This window comes from Panthera uncia, chromosome D1, assembly GCF_023721935.1.
Source record: "Panthera uncia isolate 11264 chromosome D1, Puncia_PCG_1.0, whole genome shotgun sequence".
Taxonomy (NCBI): domain Eukaryota; kingdom Metazoa; phylum Chordata; class Mammalia; order Carnivora; family Felidae; genus Panthera; species Panthera uncia.
In genome coordinates, this window is record NC_064808.1 from 24,025,825 (window position 1) to 24,047,923 (window position 22,099).

Genomic DNA, 22,099 nt, shown 5'->3' on the forward strand with positions numbered 1-22,099 from the left:
CCCATGCAGCCAAAAGGACTATCAGGCAGGCTGACACAGGCAGATCTCAGGCAGATCTCAGGCAGATCTCTCACAACCCAAAAGGAAGAAGACGAACAACTCGGTATGAAAATGGGCGAAACGACCGGGAAATTCCCACAAGAGGAATGGCAAATGGTCAATAACGACTTGAAAAAACGTTGACTGCCATCGGTAATAAAGCTCCGCTTTAACCACAGCACACTTGCCAAACTTATGGTCTTAAAATATCAGGTTGTTGGCAAGGATGTGGAGGGAGAGAATGTCTCAGGGACCACCAGTGGGAGCGCAAATTGGTGGGTCCACCTTGGAGACCAATTTAGTCACAGCCCATAAAAAGGTGCACATGCCCTACAGCCCAGTGATCTCGCTTACTGCACGCTCCAGGAGAATCCTGAACAAAACAAAAATGTTTACGGAAGCACTGCGTGTAAAATTAAAAAATTAGAAATGACCCAAATGCTCACCCATGGGATATCAGGTACAACGTGCTACAGTGTTATAAGAGAATTCCGCAGCAGGAATAGGCTAACGTTTTCTGTAAAGGGCCAGTTAATAAATATTTAAGGCTTTGCTAACCATTCTGCCTTTGTGTCTGCTAGAACTACTCAACTTTGCCATTGTAACGCAAAGCAGCCATGGAAAATTCATACACAAAAGGGCATGGCTGTGTTCCGATAAAATTTTATTTATAAAAACAGGTGGGACGGGGTGCCTGGGTAGCTCAGTCGGTTGAGCATCCAACCCTTGATTTTGGCTCAGGTCATGATCTCATGGTTCACCGCTTTGAGCCTCACATCGGGCTCTGTGCTGACAGCATGGAGCCTGCTTGGGAGTCTCTCTCTCCCTCTCTCTCTCTCTGCTCCTCCCTGCTCGCTCGTGAGCGCTCTCTCTCTCTCAAAAGATAAATAAACTTAAAAAATAAAAAACAAACAAACAGGTGTAGATCATATTTGGCCTAGGAGCCATAGTTTGCCAACCCGTGATGAAGAGTAGTAAAAAAATCAATCAACAACAACCAAAAAAAAAAGAAAGAAAGAAAGAAAGAAAGAAAGAAAGAAATCAAAGAACCAGAGTCAAGATGGATAAATTTCACACAAATGACAGTGAGGGAGAAAAGTAAGTTCAGGACAGTAGATGCCTCTGGAGAGAAGGGAGAAGGACAGAATCCAGGAACAAGTACATACTGCAAACTTCTAATGATGCCTGGTAACCTTTTATTTTAAAAACCTGAAGCAAATAAGTCAAAACAGAAATAATAGGATTTTTTAAGTGAGACATAACTGACATATAATATTATGCTAGTTTCAAGTATACAAAATAATGATTTGATATTTGCATGCATTGTGAAATGACCACCACAATAAGTCTAGTTAACATACATTGCCATACACACGTTATGAATTTTTTTTCTTGCGATGAGAACTTTTAAGATCTACTTGGGGCGCCCAGGTGGCTCAGTCGGTTAAGCGTCCGACTTCGGCTCAGGTCATGATCTCACGGTTCGTGAGTTCGGGCCCCGCACCGGGCTCTGTGCTGACAGCTCCGGGCCTGGAACCTGCTTCTGATTCTCCCTCCCCTCAGCTCCTCCCCTGCTCACACTCTGTCTCTCTCTCAAAAATAAATAAAGATTAAAAAAAAAAATTTAAAAAAAAAGATCTACTCTCTCAGCAGCTTCCAAGTATACAATACAGTTTTATTAACTATAGTTAACCTAGTTATACCATTATAGGATTAATAATATGACAGATTATTATTAACTACAGTTAACATAGTTATAATAATATGGTAACAACAATAGATAATGGGATTTTTAAAACACGGCGTTGGAGACACAGGTGTTCATTTAATCTCACTTTTCCTTTCCAGTATGTTTGAAAGATTTCACGAAAACATGTTAAGTGTCTACTCTGGCAGAAATGTTCCAGGGATCATTCGCTGTCCTCTTCCTTCACTCTTCCCTCACAAAATTCTCTCTGGCCCACAAACACCTGTTTTAGTATCTTTCGCGCTTAGGTGCCCAGATGCTCATAAGACACAGGTATGTGCTGGCAAAAAGCCATACCTGGGGTACCTCCTCATCGGCGGCTCCTCAGAAAACAGCGTATCCTCCCCACCACCCAATCTCAGGGCAGAGAAACAGAGGCAGAGGAAGCCCGAGGAACACTCCCCCAAGCCAGCGGCAAGCCAGAGAAAAAAGCCTTTGAACCATCAAGACACACGCTGTGATGTCCGTGTCCTTCAAATGCCAGGAGCTTCCTCGCAAAAGGGCCCTCAAGCCTTCACCTCCCTCAGGGTCTATGGATTCTCCATTTATGTAAATTGCAACAAGGTCTGGGTTCCCATTCCCAAGGGCACAGCGAATGAGAAGGGAGAGAGGCTGCTGACTGCCGCTCTACAGACAAACTGCCAGCAAGAAATAAAACCAGACGTCGATGGCAGGAGACAGAAAAGCTATAAAAAGCTGCCTTAAGAATTCCAAAAGCAGAGCAGCCTAAGATAGTTTCAAAAGAGACCAGAAAGTTCCAAAAGGAGCCAAAGGCAACCCTATATTATAGCCTGGTCTAAAAATTAACATTTCTAAGAATGGCCCTGCACTGTCACCAACAAAGGTAAACACCGATTACGCCAGGATGCAACGCATCTCAGAGAGATCCCTGGCAACCAGGGTCCTCAAAAGTATAAAGATGTTCAGTTATTAGTCAGACTCACTTAACCAGAGGAGCAAATCTCCCCTAAGACCCCAGACAGCTCGAGTTTCACGGTATCTCTTCCAGGGCCTCCGCAGCTACCTACCAGGCTCAGCCAAAGCTCGGGGTGAGTGTACATGGGACTGCGGTGGACCAGCCCCGCAGGCTCTGGGTGGGCAGGAAAGAGCCTTACGGGTCCCTGTGGTCCCGTAGAGCCTTCCTCGGGACCCTGAAACAGTAACTGCTCAATGCACAGCTCATCAGCCGAGCGGGAAATACTCTGTTCTTTAGGATGTTACGTTTCAGTATTTTCTAGCAATATTTAACGTGCTCCAAATGTATGTTTTCTTTGTCCTTGGTCAGGTTTACCAGTCACCAGAAAATGTATTACTTTACTTAGGTAACTAGAAAGAGGAACACTATTTATCTCAGCAAGGATGGAAAAAGTGGTCTGGAGAGTCGATTTCAAAAACTCAACAGCAGACTCAAAAACTCCTCAGTTATTATTATCAGCACAACAAACAGGGATCTCAGGATGTTTCCGAGCCCACAATAGTCAGGAAAGAGAACTTGTCTTTCCCTGCCAGAGAGAGAGAGAGAGAGAGAGAGAGAGAGAGAGAGAGGAATGAGTTAAGGTTAAGCTCAGTGGTTAATTAAACTGGCAGCGTTTACTTCAACCACATCTGAAGGAGAAGGACCCGAGGCCCACTGCGGTTGCCCAAAAGCAACTGACCGGCTTCGAGACAGGAAATGAAGCAATCCGTCTCTAGCAGGATGTAGGAAATGTCGCCTTTAATCCATTTAAAGTCTGTGAAGTCAGCCCCTCTTCTACCTCAAAGGGTTCTTCATAAAGCACGTCAATGAGAAACCCCTCATCACCAGCGCCCTCACTTCCCATCTGTTCTCCATCCTGTGGCGGTTTCTCTTCCCCTCTTCACCAGGCATCCCAACCTCATGGCCCCCAGGGAAATCTTGTCTTTCCAGCCCCATTTCTCTGGAAACCAGGCAGCTGGGGGAGATGGAACTGCCCTGGGACTTCCTCTGTTCCAGGATGCAGGGCGCCTGGCCCCAAGCCTCTGTGCAAATCATCTGTCCCATTAACAAGCACTACCCTTTTTGTGGCCTGGAAAACGCTTGCCGCCGACCTTCAAAGAGGCAGCCCGTGTGCGGCCAGCTGCGAGTTCCTGCCTTCCTCTCCAAGTCTGCTCTGCAAGGCCTCTCCCGCAGTCCTCTGCCCACCAAGCCACTGGGGCCCATGCACAGCCATGTTCTGCAGCTAGAACCTCTTCCGAGTCTGCAGGAGGGGAAGAGGTCATTATGTGGGGCCAGAGGCAGGAGGCCAAGAGTCCTTAATTCCACTTGCCTTTTTTTCAGTCTCTAAGGACTCAGAGGATTTGAATTTCCAAAACCCCTCTAGAGTCCACCAGGTGCCAGCGGCAGAATTTGCTGAGGTAGTTTGTTTCCTCCTCCCTAGAAAGGCTTCCCGGACGTGCCTAGCTTCTGTCCAACACCCAATTTCACTGCCCCGACCACTGCCTTTGCGTGGATGGCTCCCCAGACCTTTCCTCCTGCACTAAACCTCATTCCTGACGCCCTGTGGACACTTCTGCCTGAACATCCCCTCTCCTCAAACTCTGCGTGTCTGAAATGGACGACTTCCCCCCGCCCCCTTCCTGTGATTCCACTCCTATTAAAGGACCACCATGTCCCAGTTCCTCAGGCTCCAGCCACGTCTGACCTTCTCCCTCTCCACACCTTGCACGCACTTGGCTCAATACCCACTGCTCCTGACTGGGTATAAAATACAACCCCCAATTCTTAACTTTTCTTGATCTGCCCCAGCCTACCAGGCCAAGCATACACTTTGCTGTTATGGTTAGAACTGAGTGTGAAGTCCACCCGGGTTCATATTTCAGCTTTCCCACTCACTAGTACATCATGCTGGGAAAATCATCTGACTTCTCTCAGCCTCATTTTCCTCATCTGTAAAATGGGGGATAAAAATACTGCCATTATTGGGGCACCTGGGAGGCTTGGTCGGTTAAGCGTCTGACTCTTGATCTCAGCTCAGGTCTTCGTATCAAGGTTGTGAGTTCAAGCCTCACGTTTGGCTGGAACCTACTTACAAAGCAAATTGTGCCTTTATAATAAGATTTTGTTATAATTGAGATAATACATGCAAATAACTGAGAATAGCATGTGGCCCGCAGAGGCATTCAATAGATGCTTGTTATAATTGACATTACGCACATTACACATAACTACACCTACCAATATAGTGGTTAAGAGTTTGGATCCTGGATTTATCCTGTGTGGGTTGAGATACTGACTATACCACTTACCGGGTGACCTTGGGCAAGCTATTCAACTTCTCTGTACCTGTCTCCTTGTCTATAAAAAAGGAGTAATATTACCAACCTAAAATGAGATTAGACACATTAAAGCACATAGAAATGTGCCACATGCATGTAAGTGTTCAGCAATTGTCAACCAAGTGGCTTCTATGTCCTGTAGTTTACACGCCTCCCAGCCTCTGCCGGGGCTCTAAGCCTGCAACTGTAGTGCTAACTTTTTAATGGTATTCATTCTCCTAGGTCCGCGTCCTTCAACAGCTCCCACTGATGAGCCCAGAGGGAAATAACCTTCCCATCACAGCTTCCCACAGCACTCCCAACTGCCAACCCCATGTTCTAATCATCTGGATGTGAGCATTACTGTCCCCCTTGCTCGAGTACGATCTCAACAATGCCAGGATCCTGTATGTGACCCAGGTCTATATCCTTTGCGGCATCTTGCACAGGTCTGGCATAGAAATTGTGGAAAGAAGAGAATCTGAAAGAAGGCAGGAGCTGGGGGCTAATGAACAATGTGTGGCCTAAATAGGCCCTCCGGGTATACATCTGAGACTGCAGAAGAGGTTCAAGACATCCATATGTTAGGAATATATCCTGACTGCCTGTCTTCCTTCTTTAACCCTTTGTTTGATTAGTTAGTTCCTTGGCCCATTTGTCAACAGACATTTATGACTGACTACTTCCTTCAAATAAAGCACTCCACTAGGCACAGGGGATAAAAGAAATCCCAGTCTGTGTTCTTCCAGAGCTGACATTCTAGTGGGGAGACAGGAAAGGCAATAGGCAATGAAGATAAAGCATGACGAGTGTGATTCGTTCCACATATATTTACTCGTGCTAAGGCAGAGCCCGACTGCATGCCTGGCACCGGGGACACAGCTGCAACCTGCCGATATACCATCTCACGAGGTCACAAGCAGGGAAGACAGAACGTGAACACAAGGTGGCGCTGAGAAGAGTGAAGCAGAGAAGGAAACAGAGTGGAAGACTGGCGAGGAAGGGGGTTATGTTTTAATAGGGTGCTCAAGGCAGGTCTCTCTTTTTAGGTGGCGTTTGTTTGGAGAAGGCCCAGGACGGTATGTGGACACACAGGAGAATGACCCGGCCCAGCCCTGGCAAACCAGGGATGGTTCCGTAAGGAAGCAGGTCACACAGGAAGGAGTCTTTAAGGAAACCTTGATGAGGGGGCTTTGGAGCAATGGGCGAAAGGGTCCTCCTGCTGCCCATCTGATGCGGGCCTAACTCCTTGAGGCCACTGCCGCTGGCAGAGGAGTGAAGAAGAAATATAGAATCGAATCTGGCTGACGTGACCAGAGCTTTGGGAACATGCCAGCACCAAGGGGCTCTGTGAACAAAAACCACAGAGACACTGGAGAAACCATTTGGCTGCTTGGGGGGACAGGCAAGAACTTGTCGGCAGTGGAAGAAACACAGTCTGGGACCTGGTGGTGTTTCTGGGCACAAGTACAGTGAAAGCAATAGCATAAGGTCCTTAGCGTGAATCAGTGTTCCACGTGGTCACCCAGGCAACTCTGCCATCTCGGTTCTGGGCAGGAGTCTCTGTCTTCACTAAATGGGACCCAGGTCAGGGCCATGTGGCCAGCCGAGCTCCAGCCAAGAATGTCTGAGCACAGGGAAGAAGGAGAGGTCTGAACACAGCCAAGGGAGAAAGAACAAAAGGCAAAAGAGTAAAATCTCAGCATTGCGAGCCTCTAAGAGGAAATCCTGGTTCTTGCTTATCCTCACTCCTGAGTCAAATGAATGCAAAAAGTGGGAAAACACATCTGTAAAAACAAAGTTCTTTAAAATTACAATTCTCCAGGGGTGCCTGGGTGGCTCAGTCAGTTAAGCGTCTCACTTTGGCTCAGGTCATGATCTCAAGATTTGTTGAGTTTGAGCCCCGTGTTGGGCTCTGTGCTGACAGCTCAGAGCCTGGAGCCTGCTTTGGATTCTGTGTCTCCTTCTCTCTCTGCCCCTCCCCCACTCGTGCTCTGTTTCTCTCTCTCTCAAAACTAAATAAACATTAAAAAAATTTATGATTCTTTAGTTATTGATGCAAAGTCAAGACACAATCCAATGAAACCTCTCCTTTAGCTTTTATTATTTTTACTGTTTTATTATATGCCAATGTACAAAAATAGAGACTGGCATAATGAATCCCCATGTTCCAATCATCTGGCTTTAAAAATTATCAACTCACTGACAGTTTCATTTCACCCCTACCCACATCCACTACCCCTCATGAGATTTCATCTTTATATATTTCTAATTATCATTATACTTATTATTACTATATTTAATATGCTATTAGATATTATATATGTATACATATAGATACATCTTTATATATAAGTATTTTTTAAAATAATAAACAGATTATCATTCTCACACTTCTTTTTTTTTTTTTCATTCTCACACTTTAAAAAACTAACAGGATTGCCTTAACATCATTAAATATACAACCACAATTCATTTTCCCAGTTACCTCAATTTTGGGGGTTATTTTTTTTCAAATGTTTATTCATTTAATTTGAGAGACACCAACAGAGAGCAAGCAGGGGAGGGACGAAGAGAGGGAGAGAGAGAATCTCAAGCAGGCTCCACGCTGTCAGAGCTGAGCCCAATGCGGGGCTTGATCTCACGAACCATGAGATCATGACCTGAGCCAAAATCAAGAGCCAGGGGCTTAACTGACTGAGTCACCCAAGTGTCCCCACTTTTTTTTTTTTTTTTACAGTTGGCTTGTTGGAGTCAGGATTGAAATGAGATCTGTATGTTGCATTTGACTGATATGTCACTCATTCTCCCCTTCAGTGTGTAGATTCCCTCTTCTTCTAATTTTTCTTAGAATTCATTAATGGATGCAATGGAGTCCTGAAGAATCTCCTCCCATATTCTGGATCTGGCAGTATGTCTCCCCATGGAGTCGCTAACATGTTCCCCTGTCCCTGAATTTCCTGTAAACAAATGGTTAGTGTTACAGACATCATGTTGTGTCTCCCAGAGTTCACATGTTAAAACCCTAACCCCTAATAAACGGGATGGTCTTGGAGTGGAGCCTTTGGTAGGAGATTAGGGTAAGGTGAGGTCATGAAGGTGGCACTCTCATGATGGGATCAGGGCCGTTATGAGATGAGGGGCCAAGGGACTTCTCTATGTGTGAAAGAAGAAAGTTTACTTTCTCTTCTGCCTTCCTCACCAGGGAAGGCCAAGTGAGGACACCAATAAGAGGAGGGCCCACACCAAGAACCCAGCCACGATGGTAGCCTGGATCTTGGACTTCCAGGACTATGAGAAATAAGTTCAAGTCACCCAGTCCATGGCCTTCTGTTACTACAGCCCAAATTGACTACGGCAGATTCACAGGCTCAATCAATCAGGCTCAGGTTGGAAGTTTTGGCAGAAACACCTCACAGTGATGATGTGTGTTCCTGTTGGGTCATATCAGAAGGCAAATAACATCTGGTTGTCTCTTTCCTTGTGATCCTAAGACTGATTTGCGGGAGGTTCCAATTCCAGGTCAGATGCAGTAATCACGCCCGCCCTGTCTCTGCCACTGCGTGCAGCTGCAATAAAAACCTAGCCAAATACATGGTACAGCTATTTTTAGATTCTGGAAAGTAAACTGGAGTAGACCAACTGGGGAAGAAGAACAAAATTCAATCTATCACTGAAATAGTGGTAAATTTACTATTCCCTCCTTCCCCCGGCAGAGTCCCAGGAAACTACAAAGTATTGGAAAGACAGTGGTGGGCAGGGAGGAACTTGGAAAAGCAACCCTATAAAGTTATTTATGAACTTCTAGGCTGTCCCCAGTCTGTACAAGCATGGATCTGGTCCTAATCAGCACACCCAAGACTTTGAGAACCAAACTCACCGACTACTGCCCACGTCTCAGACAGACCACACAGGAGGTGCCCATGCACCACACATGCAAACAGCAGTGCAAAAACAGTTTGAAAACTATGACAACGGCAGCCCACAGAGGGGCTGTTAGGAATCTGTGGCCTGACCCAACAGGGTCATTTGCTTACTAAAACAAAAATATAAGCATTCTCTGCAGGACTGACACAAAACCCAGAAGGTCGTACATAACCAACAAAATATCCAGAATATAATCCAAAATTAACTTGCCTTGTGAAAACAATCAGGAAAATCTCAATTCTCAGGGAAAAGATAATCAACAGACATCGACGCCAAGATAAGACAGATGTTGGAATTATGTGACAAAGGCTTCAGAGCGGCTCTTACAGAAAGACTCTAACAAGCAATCACATACACTCTTGAAACAAATGGAAAATAGAAAGTCTCAGCAAAGAACCCAGAAGGTATAAAGAAGAACCAAAAAGAAACTTTAGAACTGAAAAATACAGTGACGAAGAAACAAAGAAACACACCGTGTGGGCTCAGACTAGAGATGACAGAAGAGAAAGTAAACTTGACAGAAGACTAACAGACATGATCTAACCTGAACAATGAAAGGAAAAAGGTTGACTGGAAACTCAACAGAGCCTCAGGGACCTGTGGGATGATCACAAAAGATCCAAAGTTGTTATCAGAATCCCATAAGGAGAAGGTACAGTACTTGAAAATGATTTGAAGAAAGGATACCTGAAAATGTATTGAGTATAGCAAAAGACAAAGGCTTGCACATTCAAACAGAACCCTATGCAGCATATACTCAAAGAAATCCACATAGCCACACACACACACACACACACACACACACACACACACACACAAAGACACACACACACACACACACACACACTATAATCTAGCTGCTGAAGCTAGGCTGGGAGAAAAAAAAAAAAATCTTCAAAGCGGCCAGAAAAATGATGCATTTTCTACGGGGAAACAATTTGAATGGCTGCAAATTTCTCATCGGAAACCACAGAAGCCAGAGGAAGTGGCACGACATTTTTAAAGTGCTTAAAAACAGAGCTGTCAACCCAGAATTCTATATGCAGTAAAAATATCCTTCAGGAGTGAAGGTGAAATCGAGACATGGTCAGATGCAGGAAAACTAAGAGAATGTGTTGCCAGCAGACCTGCTTTAAAAGAATTGTTAAAGGAAGTGCTTCAGACAGAAGGGAAACGGTACCAGAGGAGACCAGGAACATCAGGAATGAAGAAAGAGCAACCAAAATGGCAAATCTCTGGGTAACTTTAATAACAGATTGCTCATCCTCTCTCAAGTTCTTTAAAATGCATCCGAGAGTCTAAAGCAAAAATTAAAACACAGCCTTTTAGGGTTTCGGATGTTCTGTTGCTGTACCGACGACCAGAACATAAAGAGATATACAGAGTGACAGGGTTTCTACGTTCTACTTGAGGTGGCACGATATTGATTCAGGTCTGTCTGCGAAAAGACTGACAGCTGGTTTCAAGGGTTTTTAGCTTGATCCATGCCTTATAAAGCTCCCCATCAATTTTTTATTTCATGGTTTCAGGAACCATTGAAGATGCACGTCTTCATCAGGGTTACAAAACAGACACTCTAATTCTTTTTCCCATTATAGTTCATTAAAAAAACAAAAACAAAAACCTTTCCTATGTTGGCTATTTAATTACTCAGAAGTACAATGCATCTAGAAAAAGGAGGCTAAATGCTTGATTCTCTTCTTTTATTTACTAGTTATAAAAACAGTGAATTAGAACCATTATTTTTAGATGGTAGATATGCCGGAGGAAAATGCTGGCTTAATCCCCAATGATCTAATTTGGAATGGATAGAATTAACTCATTTAGACAATTAAAGACCAATATCCAAACATTTAAATCATACAAGGTCTTTAATACGGCAGGGAGTATGCAGAATGGCACAGTCATTTAGAATGTACGTACTAGAACGTATCACACTTGCTTTTTATTGCCATTCAATTATTCTCTAGTATGTACGTATGGGTGTATATAAACAAATTATATACATAAATACAGACATATATATACATGCATGTAAATTCCCCATGGACAGTAGGAAGAAGCTAAGATCAAGTTGAAACTCTAAAGAACTCAATGAAAATAAAACAAGTACATCCTTGGACATCCTAAGCCAAAGGTGAAATGCTAGTAAATACAGTCTTCCTCTTAACAGCTCACAGTTTTAAGTCACTATGGGTTTTCAAAATCAATTACTCCTTGCCAGCCACCACACTAAGCACTTTTCAGATACGACCTGGTCTAATTGTCACAACAACCCAGGAAGCAGGCTCTTAGCACTCCCCTTTCATGACATGAGGAAACCACCGTGCGACATTACATAGCACAGCCAACCCATGCCTAATGAGGGCGGATCAGAAACCTGGAGCCAGACTTTCCAGCTCCAGAGTCATTTCACTCAATCAGGCTGCTACCCTGTTAGTGACCTGTATCCCCCTGCTACGGTGGGTTTCTGCTACTCGACTAATCATTCAACAATCTAGCCGCTAGAACACATTTTTGCCATTTGAGATCCAGAAGATGAAAAAAGGCAACAGGAGAAGGCACACGGGAGAATTCTATACTTCCTGCGTCCTCGCTGGGAGGGGGTGTCAATGACTATGCCCTGGGAAGGCATGAATGGTCACCCCCTCTTCCAGGGCTTAAAACAGAACCAACAGGGTAAAGGGAAGTCAGTTTCCCAAAATAATCACTGAAGTCATTAAAACCTGTGTTTTGAAATAAATTCGTAACATATACAACAATTATATTCATAGCAACGACAATCCTCACGAATAACATATATGTGTACATACACGTATACACGCATACATTGATATACACAGAGAGAAAGAGGGAGGGAGAAAGAGAGGGGCAAAAAGAGAGAGGTAGGAAGAGAGAGGGAGGAAGGACTGGCACAAGAAAGCCCACGTATTAAGTGTCATTCTGGGCAAATCTCATTTTCCACTTTATATTTTCTGTATTTTGCAAGTTCCAAAGCTACTTGCTGGGAGAGCCGGCACAGTATGAAAGGTGGGGAAGAGATGCCTGAAGGTCACTGAAGCTGCTACGTGAAATGGTTCTGGACACAGAGACTCTGGCCAGGAAGGGAATGCGTGCGTCCAGGCCATGGAGTATGAAGTTCAACACCAGGACTGCTAAGAGGCAAGGTGGGGCAGAGAGCACGAGAAGGGGTGTGTGTCTGTCTGTGTGGTGACACCTTGGAATATCATACAGCAAGGAAAAGGAATCAAGGCAGTCACAAGACAAGGAGAACTTTAGCTTTCTATAGTATTTGGTATATACACATACATATATATATATACATACATATACATATATATAGCAACATACATATACATATATGTATATATATGTATGTGTATATATATATATTCTTTTTAAAAATTTTTTTAACATTTGATTTTGAGAGAGAGAGAGAGAAACAGAGAGACAGAGCATGAGCAGGGGAGACGCAGGGAGAGAGAGGGAGACACAGAATCTGAAGCAGGCTCCAGGCTCTGAGCTGTCAGCACAGATCCCAATGTAGGGCTTGAACCCACAAACTGCAAGATCATAACCTGAGCCGAAGTCAGATTGCCTGACTGAGCCACCCAGGCGCCCCTCAAAAATATATTCTTATGACATATACATATACACCTTTTTATTTTTTTTTATTAAAATTTTTTTTAAACGTTTATTTATTTTTGACACAGAGAGAGACAGAGCATGAACGGGGGAGGGTCAGAGAGAGAGGGAGACACAGAATCTGAAACAGTCTCCAGGCTCTGAGCCGTCAGCACAGAGCCTGACACGGGGCTTGAACTCACGAACCGCAAGATCATGACCTGAGCCGAAGTCGGACGCCTAACCGACTGAGCCACCCAGGCGCCCCATATATACACCTTTTTAAAAATAACTCAAACTAGGAAGGAGAGCAGGCACATGAACACGGGGTGCTGAGTGCAAGAGTACATCAGCTGAGGGTCTGAAGGAGCAGGGAATCAGCTCTGCCATTTATGACCTGTAAGATGCTGGACGAGTTCACGGATGTCCCTACGCTTCGGATTCCTCACTTGTTAATGAGGATCACACGCCTGCACCTGCAGAGCTATTGTACTGAAGTATGTCTGAGACCCAAGTGTTTAGTAGAGACCCCAATAAATGGCAGCTGAGCATTCACGCGTTTGCGCGAGAAAGAAGCGGTAAGGAACAGGATGTGGGGGACGGCAGAAGGCACCTGGGCCTATGGGAGCAAGGAGCACAGAGAAGAGTGGCCCTGATGGAGGCCCCGGCCCATGAGAAGGAACAAGGCACAGCGACATGGGCCCTCCCGGCACTTACTACAGTTCTCCTCATCACTGCCGTCGGGACAGTCCTCGAAGCCATTGCACTGGAAGCGGCCAATGATGCAGTGGATGCCGCTGGCACAAGGGAAGAACGTCGGGCCGCATTTCGACTTGGCCTTGGCTACAGGAGGAAACACAAGACAAACAGCAGGTCATCAGGAGGTGAAGATTTCTGGCCACCGCACGCCCATCCCACCAGCTCTGAGTGAGCAAACGGGTCCTTCCCCGTGTACCTTGAAGTCCCCAAAGGTTTCTTACCACCACCCCCCCACCTCTGGTGCCCCGCCAGATCGGCGGCCCGCACGCACCATCCTTGCGTAAGGGGGAGGCCAATCCTGCTGTGTTTACACGGCCCCTACACCAGCAGGTCTCAATCAGCACATGCTGACCAGCAATGAATGGGTAAGCAGAGGGGGTGATAGACTGAGCCTGCTCTTAAGGTGCTAAGGAAGCATTCAAAATTCATTTCCTGTCAGAGTAATTGTCTACACTGATTAAATGCTTCCCATACTAGACAGCGTGGCCAGGGCTATACATGGATGATGTCATTTAATCCCCCCGGGCAGCACCCAACGGCATGGTGTGCAGAAGAGAATTAACGCCACGGGCCTAAGACGGCTACCCTTGAGTAAGGCTTGCTGGCTTGCAAGGCTGCCCTTGCTTGGCTGGTGTCTGCGAACTGGGGTTTCGGGAGGGTTCCCACCATTCCCTCCGGTAAGAACGGCTCACTGTGCCTAAAGTGGCAGACTGTGCAGTTTATGCCGAACACCTGCTTTTCTTCTGGGAGTCTGGGATTTTGGTGCACGCGGGGCAGATGGTGCCTGTGTAACCAGCCCCTAGAAAAATCCCCAGGCACTGAGTCTGTAATGAGCTCCCCCAGTGGGAAACAATACACACGTGTTGTCACAATTGGTTGCTGGGGAGCTAAGTGCACCCTGTGTGACTCCACAGGGAGAGGGCTGGAGGTCTGAACTTGGTTTCCCCTGGACTTCACTCCACGTGCTTCTTCCCTTTGCTAGTTTTGCTAGGTATCCTTCCACCATAATAAATCATACGACTACACGCGGAGCTCATTGAATCCTCCTAGCAAATCACTGAGCCCGGGGACGATCTCGGGGACCGCAGACAAAGATGGGGATGGTTCTTATCCCTATTTCGGAGGCATGCTTTGGGTGGTGAAGTGACCGACTCAAGGCCACACAGCTAGAAAATCTGACCCTGCGGTGAGCACCCTGGCACTCAGATTCCAGAAGCCAAGCTCTCAACCAACTCAACCGTGTTACCTCTCTGCCAGTTCTGTCACTTCTCACAACAGAGGCCAGACTCCTGCTCAGAGAAATTCTTCTTCCACTCCTGCTGTACAAGCAGTTTTAACGGAAGCTGCTGTAACTCACGCTTGATGGAGTGGCCTGCTAACCAAACAGCCCTGTGGGGTAATGTACTTTCCCGTTAATGGTGCCGGCTGCTCTGGCTTGCGATTACGAGGTGTAAGATCGAATCTACTGCAACATCCCAGGTAGCTGGCTCCGACTAGCATCCCTCCCATCTCCTGCCTTAGAGGCAGGAGCCAGGGTCCTCAGGAAGGAAGGGCCATTTCTTGGGAACAAACAGCCAGTAAATTACCTTCCCGTTCCTGCCATCAGTAACATGCCAACTTTGGCGACACGATCCACAATCAACAGGGTTTTGAGGCCTGGGACGTGCCCAGGTTTTAAAAACCCACATCGCTTTGTTTCAACTAGGAACTTCTGCAATGGTGCTGGTGTGCTCTTCAAAAGCACAAACTTGATGAGACAGTGTCCTGGGTTCAAATCATGGCTCTCCTGTCTTGTGAACTGGGGCAAGTTTCTTCATATTACTGAGTCTCAGCTGCCTCACCAGTAAGTCAGAGGTAACATCTACCTCACAGGGCTCTAGGAAGGATTCAATGAGATAATCTATATAAAATGCTTAGCACAGACCACGGTATAGTAGGTGCTCAATTAATGGTAATGCTTACGCTATTCACCATCTTTACTTACAGAATTTTAAAACTACTTGGGCTGCTAATTTTATTCTGATTGCCAAAGGTAAAAAAGCTCATTATGGAAGATCTCTATGAACTGGTATGAAATGATCTCCAGGATACACTGTTAAGTGGGGGAGAAAGCAGACTGCAAAAGAGTTATCTACAGTATTTTAAAATCTCTACAGCAAAAGAAAGGGACATAGGAAAATGTACCTGGAATGGTTCATCTGTGCATACGAGACACGGGAAGGACACAGCAGAAACTGGAGAGACTGCTTACCCACGAGGGGTGGGTGGGAAAGGGTTGGAATGAGGCAGCCAAAACGAGAAGGGTCACATTTCTCGGAGTCTGTACAGTTCTGACTCTTAGAACCCTATCTCAGGTGCCTGGGTGGCTCAGTTGGTTAAGCGTCTGACTCTTGATTTCGGCTCAGGTCATGATCTCACGGCTCGTGAGATGAGGCCCAGCCCTGGGCTCTGTGCTGACAGCGTGGAACCTGCTTGGGATTCTCTGTCTGCCTCTCTCTCTCTCTCTCTCTCTGCCCCTCCCTTGCTCTCTCTTTCAAAAATAAATAAATAAACACTTAAAAAGAACCCTAATACTTCACATAGCCAAAGGGTAAACAATTAAAATCATCCACGTGTGCATGCGTGGAGAGGCTCAAAATGGAACAGAAACAGCAAAGTGAACACAACTGGACTGTAGGTGAGTAAGCCCACCAACCCGAAGGGTGTGGGGAGGAGCAGAACACACCTAACTCAGGAAACCGTTACTTGGACCGCATTCTACGAGGCTAAAGAAAAAGAGAATTGTACACAAATACGGCACTCTACTTTTATTTGTCACCGGGGTATGGATTAGCTGTTCTGAAACTACCTTTGTGTGTACTCAGATTGAACAAATGAGTAAATATACTGCAGATAATAACAGCGAGGTTCCTCGCTCTCCGAGGAAGAAGTTAAAAATAAGAAAGTGGAAAGGCTAAATGATCCCCGAGGCTTTGGACTAGAGGAGGAGGCATCAGTATGAACTCAAGGTTTGTAAAGACAGAGAGAGAGACAGACACACAGACAAGAGAGAGAAAGAGAAATCATGATCTGTGTGTGTGTGCATGAGTTAGTATACATACAGACATTTATTTCCTAGTTCCATCGGCCAAGAAAGACTAGAAGCTATACACAAATGAGCACGCCCAGCACCAGATCCTGATTTCTAAATACCATTACCCAATAAAGGGAACCAGGGATCCTTGGAGAAGCATTTGATTCCAGCAGGAAATTCAAGATGAACGTGGAGGGTCTTGTGTTGTCAGAAAGTCAAGAAGAACTCAAAACATGATGGGCACATGTCAGAAGGACACAGGGGTCACCCCGAAGGAGCTGCCCAATGGCCAAAGCTACAACACTTTGAGCAACAAAACGATGACAGTACCGGACTGTAATCCAGAGAACACAATAAATATCTGTGAGTCCGTACCAGTATCGTACATCATTGGATACATAAGTAAATGGGGAAGAAGGGAAGTTTTTCCTTATAGAAGATTTCCAATTATTACACTGGAGGATGTAGGAAGCAAAAAGTCACCATTTAGCAAACACCCCAGTAACAACTGTTCCAGGCAAGACCCAGCAATGGATGCCCAAATTAAGAGTCTCGGCCGGCCTTCCTCTGGTCACCCTTTGAGGGATCAGAGGAAGAAAGGCTGTTTATAGGGTTTGACATCTGAGAGATGCTTCCTTGTAAACCTCTATTCACAACATCACTGCCCTCCCAGCATCTTAAAAAAGCCTAAAGCCCCTATCATAGCATCAGGCAGCTCTGGAGACATCTGTAATTCACATGCACCCACTCTCCCTGCCCGGCTACACGGGCCTCCTCGCTCCTGCGGGAGCTGCCGCGCTCAGTCCCACCCCAGGGGGGGGGGACCCTGCCTCTCCTGCTACCTGCACTGCCTTTCTCCCAGGGTCGTGTGGCCCTCCATTCATTTAGGTGTCTTGAACCACTCTACCGTCTACCCAGAAACTCTGACTCCCACCCTCAGTCTCTCTAGCCCTCACTCTGCTTCTCTTTCTTTCCCCTCCTAGGAAAGGACGTCGGCGGCTCTGTGCTGTGCTGTGCGAATGATGAACACATGGTCGTTCAAATACTTTCATTCACCACTTTGACAGAGCTACGCTACACAGCGCCGACACCGGGTGATAAATACTTGCCAACTACACAAACGGGCCTGTAAAAGAAAGAGTGGGATTGGGTAATGACCCCCAACTGGCTGAATGTTTACCACGGGCTAAGCAGGATGCTCTACGTTTTACGAATCTCCCCTCATTTACTCCTCACAGAAACCCATTTCACAGATAGGAAAACTGAGGTCCGGAAGTGAGGGAGCTTGCCACTGCTAATAAGCAGAGTCAAGGCTCAAACCTTCCTCTTGACTCGTCTGCTCTTCTGCCTCTTCAGATATTTCTAAGCCCCAGTCCAGCTCCAAAGGACCAGACTTTATGAGACAAAGAAAAAGAATATGAATAATTATAAATGAATTAGCTATCGTTCAATTAACCAGCTCTTTGGCCCTGCCCCTGAACCCTTTTCAAGGATTAGTAATGAGACCTGCTGCCTTGTCAGCGATGCTCAGTCGTGGTCTCTGTCAGAGGGAGCCCGTCCTGTTATGATTTACGTCTGCGCCATCGGGCCCCTGCTAAGGCAACTGGCGAGGCGGATCACAGGCGGCCGGCCAAGCGCCTGGCTGAGCCTCAGAGAGAAGCCAGCCGCTGACAGCAGCTGTCGGCTGCTCCCTGCTTGCACAACCCACTTGGCGGGCTGGGGGTGCTGCTGGACCAAGTCTGAATTGTCCTCCCCCAGCCCCCATTTCCACGACAGGGAGATTTCAGCGTGAAACTCAGCAGCCCTGGGCAGAAGATGGAAGCCTGAATGTGTCTCAAATCACCCTGACAAAGGGGGACAGGGGGACTCCACGCCACTGAATACCTGAATTCACGATTTTTTGAGTACCTGCCCCATGAACTTTGCAAGGTGGCAGCTTTCACCAGCAGAAGGACAAGAAACTGGGGCTCTCCTGGGGGCTGGTTTATTTCCTGATCTCTGTCCCCTCCCTCCTTACAGCCAGGTTGTCACAGTTCTGATTTTCACGGGTCAGGAAAATAAAACTTAAAAAAGTAATTTTTTTTTTAAGGGAGATAGGCATGGGTAAAAGACTGAAATGGTTGCCAACTTGCTAAGTTTACCAGCAAGGACATAAACAAACCCGCAGTAATTCCTACTCACTACGGTCTTAAGCAAAAACTGCTTTCGCCTCCCAAATGCAGGACAGACCAGTATTGGGGGATTACGTCAGAACTAGAGGGGAACCAGGAGACATTTGGTGTGGTCAGGCTGTGCGGCCCTCACAGCAAAGACCTGACCTTTCTGTGCACAACATCTGGAGCACGGCAGGTGGTTCACACAGCTTGCTCAGTAACGAATTCTCACTTTCAACAGGGGAGAAAACGGAGGCCTGAGGATAGGCGACTGGAGACGCGCCCAAAGTCACACAGCTATTTAGGATCTGACTGGCCTAGAATCCAGTTCTCAGTCCCGAGTCTAGCCTCTTTCAACTATGATGTGCTTCAGGCAGGGTGCTTCACACCCACACCCTGCCAAACCCCACATCAGGGATCACATTCAGGAGAGCTCCTATGAGACTGAAAGTTCCACATGGCCAGAACTTTCCACGCCTTGGAGAGAAATGCTCTGCATCAGGCTTCAGGCCGGGGCTCCCATCTGTCCAGAAAGGGCTCAGGGCTACCCACTGGTCCTGGAGGATGCCAGTGCTTCAGTGTGGGCCTGCTGTCTACAGCTCCTGGCCCAGACCCTCCCTGGGTAGTGATCCCACAGAAGAGTCAGACAGGAGCTGCAACGACACAGCCTCTCTGTTCAGCCACAACAGCCAGGAAATCGACTCATCAGACCTGCGGCATCTCTCAGGCTGTGGCAACAGCTCCAGCTATAAACACGAATATCTGGGGTCTCTCTTCCAACATGTCTGTAGGGGGCCAAATAAGCAACAGCTGCTACCTCCACCGCCCCTGCCTGCCTCCAATTCTTGCTCCGGGATCCTGCCAGTGCGTGCCTGTGAAAGCCCAAAGAACCAGAAGCAGGAGCCTTAAGCTCTTCCGGAAAATTACCATCCTCATGACACAGCTCACCGTGAAAAATTCAAACTACAGAGAAATGTACATGGTAAATGTAAAAACTGCCCCAAACTGCTGTCGCCCAGGAAAAGCCACAGTGGCCATTTTGGTAAACAGTGCTCCAAAAAGCAAGGTCTCAGAAACTATTGTGTGCAAATGGATAGCCTTAGGACCTTATTAAAATGCAGCAGGTCTCAAGTGGAGCCTAGGATTCTGCATTCCTAATGCTCCCAGATGATGTCAATGCTGTGGGTCCCAGGCACTTCACTTCCAAGGCCCACTGTTTTGTTCACTGTTGTATCTCCAATGCCCAGAAAAGTGCCTAGCACACAGGTTACTCAATAACTACTAAATTAATACATAGAAATCTGAGCATGCAGTTTTGTTTAAATGCATCCATAAAATACTACGTTATTCTAAACTTGCTTTTGTCACTTACTAATATATTGACATTTTCATGTTGATAACTATAGCTGCACACAATCACTTTTAATGGCTAAAGGTAATTTTACTGCATCTCTGTACCCATAAGTCCCATTGCTGATGGATATTTGGGGTGTTTTCAATAAACAACGCACATACAGATACATATACTATTTTCCCCACTTGTACAATATCTCCTCAAGGTATAACCAGTAGGTCAAAGGATATGCATATTTCACATTTGGGCATCCTTTTGATCATCGACGGCCTCCTGGTACTGTCTTCTGGCCACAGATGGCTACAGGTAAAGCCTCCAGCCCAGGATAGGCTGATTCTCCCCGGCTGGCAATGACATTCCTCGAAGCACACAGGCTGCGAACACCCCACGGTTCCTCTGTGTTTATGTTAAGCGGGCCCTTCACAGCTGCCGGTGCTCCATTATTCTCCATTTATCTCTGTCTCTCCTCATTTTAACATCTGTGTATTTCATTACTTTGCAGAGAAGGGACATTCCTATCCAGTCAAGGAAACCATGACTCTTCTTTTTATCTTTTAAATTTGCACCGGGTGCAGACCATCAATCTTTGCTGGAATTGGTTTCCCTGGGTTACATGAATCACGGGCTAATGCAAAGTGTCCCTCCTTTCAGGAGATGCTCCTTGCGCTAACTTTCCTAGGCTGCACTGTCCCCTCTAAGGGCCCGACAAAGGGTAGGTTCTCACTCCAAAGACGGTCCTCCTTGCCAGTCATATCCCATTTCTCCAGAAATTCACATTTCTCCAGAACGTCATGTCCCATAAGGCAGTGTTTAACAAAGAAGGGGGTCAGTGATCCCCCTGCAGAAGGATCCCTGGAGAGGGGTGCTGGTGAAGATGCCAATTCCGGGGCCTCTCTCCTAGGAGGTCTGCATTTGTATTAAGCACAGAGGATTCCAATGGACACTCTCATGCAAACACCCTACTGGACAGACTCTACCTATGTACTATGCCCCGAGAATAAATGACCTCCTCAGTCCTTTCTTCCTGCTGTTGCCACTGCACAGACCAGCAGCCACTGCAGGAATTCTGGCTATGAGGCCACTGTGGGCCTAGTCTGGCCACCACCCTGGTCAAATCTAGCACTGGCATCCCAGATAGCGTAGTTATCATGAAAAGAGCACCCACAAGAAAACCATGGGCCTCTTTATGATCCTTCTCCATTTCCACAGGCTCTCTCTTCCTCCATGTTCATGTGCAAGACACAAAATAAATCTGCTTTACACGTAAAAGCTGTGGGCTCATATTCCAATGGTTGCTGTCCCGGCAAAAAGGCCGTTTTTGAACTTTAAAACCCCTTAAGTTCTGTCTACTTTTTAAGGATTTACGCTACCTGTGCATAATGCAAAATAGGGATAAAGAGGCCAAAACATGTTTGCTGCTCCCTCTTAGCAAATAAAATATTCCTGAGCATCCTGCTATCCGTCAGGCACTGGGTCAGTTCTGTGGTGATCCAACAGTACTCCCTAACTGGGAGCGGAGGAAGGACACAGACAAGGAAGTGAGCTTCTGCATGCAGTGCCATGAGTGCCCTGATGGGGGAGCTAGAGGTCACCCAATCTCAAAGAGAGGCAGAGGTTGACGTCAGAAAAGGCTGCTCAGAAGAAAGCAGGCCTCAGCAAAGCCACTTCGCACATAGCTAAGGTAGAAACGAATGCAATGTCTACACATTGTAGACAGTCTTAGGTCTTACACACTTAGTTATTCACTCACACTAACATTAACTCACAAACTCTGTGTCATACCTGCAAAGAGTGAAGATACACTGGAGACAGCTTTGCCACAGATAAAATTTCAGTGCTGGTGGGACTGTTCCAGGAAGGAGGAACAGCACGTGCAAAGGCCAAGAGGCAGAAACAATGTAGTACTGGGAGAACTGAAAGGGGGTCAATACGAGATTCCTTCTCAGGTCAGGAAAAAGTACCCAGTATGTTTTAACTAAAAAGAATTAAGACCCATGGGGCACCTGGGTGACTCAGTTGGTTGGATGTCTGATTTCGGCTCAGGTCATGATCTCACAGTTCGTGAGTTCAAGCCCCGCATCGGGCTCTGGGCTGACAGCTTGGAACCTGGAGCCTGCTTTGGATTCTGTGTCTTCTTCTCTCTCTCTGCC

General features: G+C 46.4%; 1 protein-coding gene across 1 annotated transcript in view; it reads right to left on the minus strand.

Annotated features, from left to right (window-relative positions):
- LDLRAD3 (low density lipoprotein receptor class A domain containing 3) overlaps positions 1-22,099 on the minus strand; it is a 245,694-nt gene that overhangs the window by 116,993 nt on the left and 106,602 nt on the right. The window contains exon 3 of the mRNA XM_049648165.1: positions 13,328-13,453. Coding sequence (XP_049504122.1) covers positions 13,328-13,453 — 126 coding nt within the window. The remainder of the gene's footprint in view (positions 1-13,327; positions 13,454-22,099) is intronic.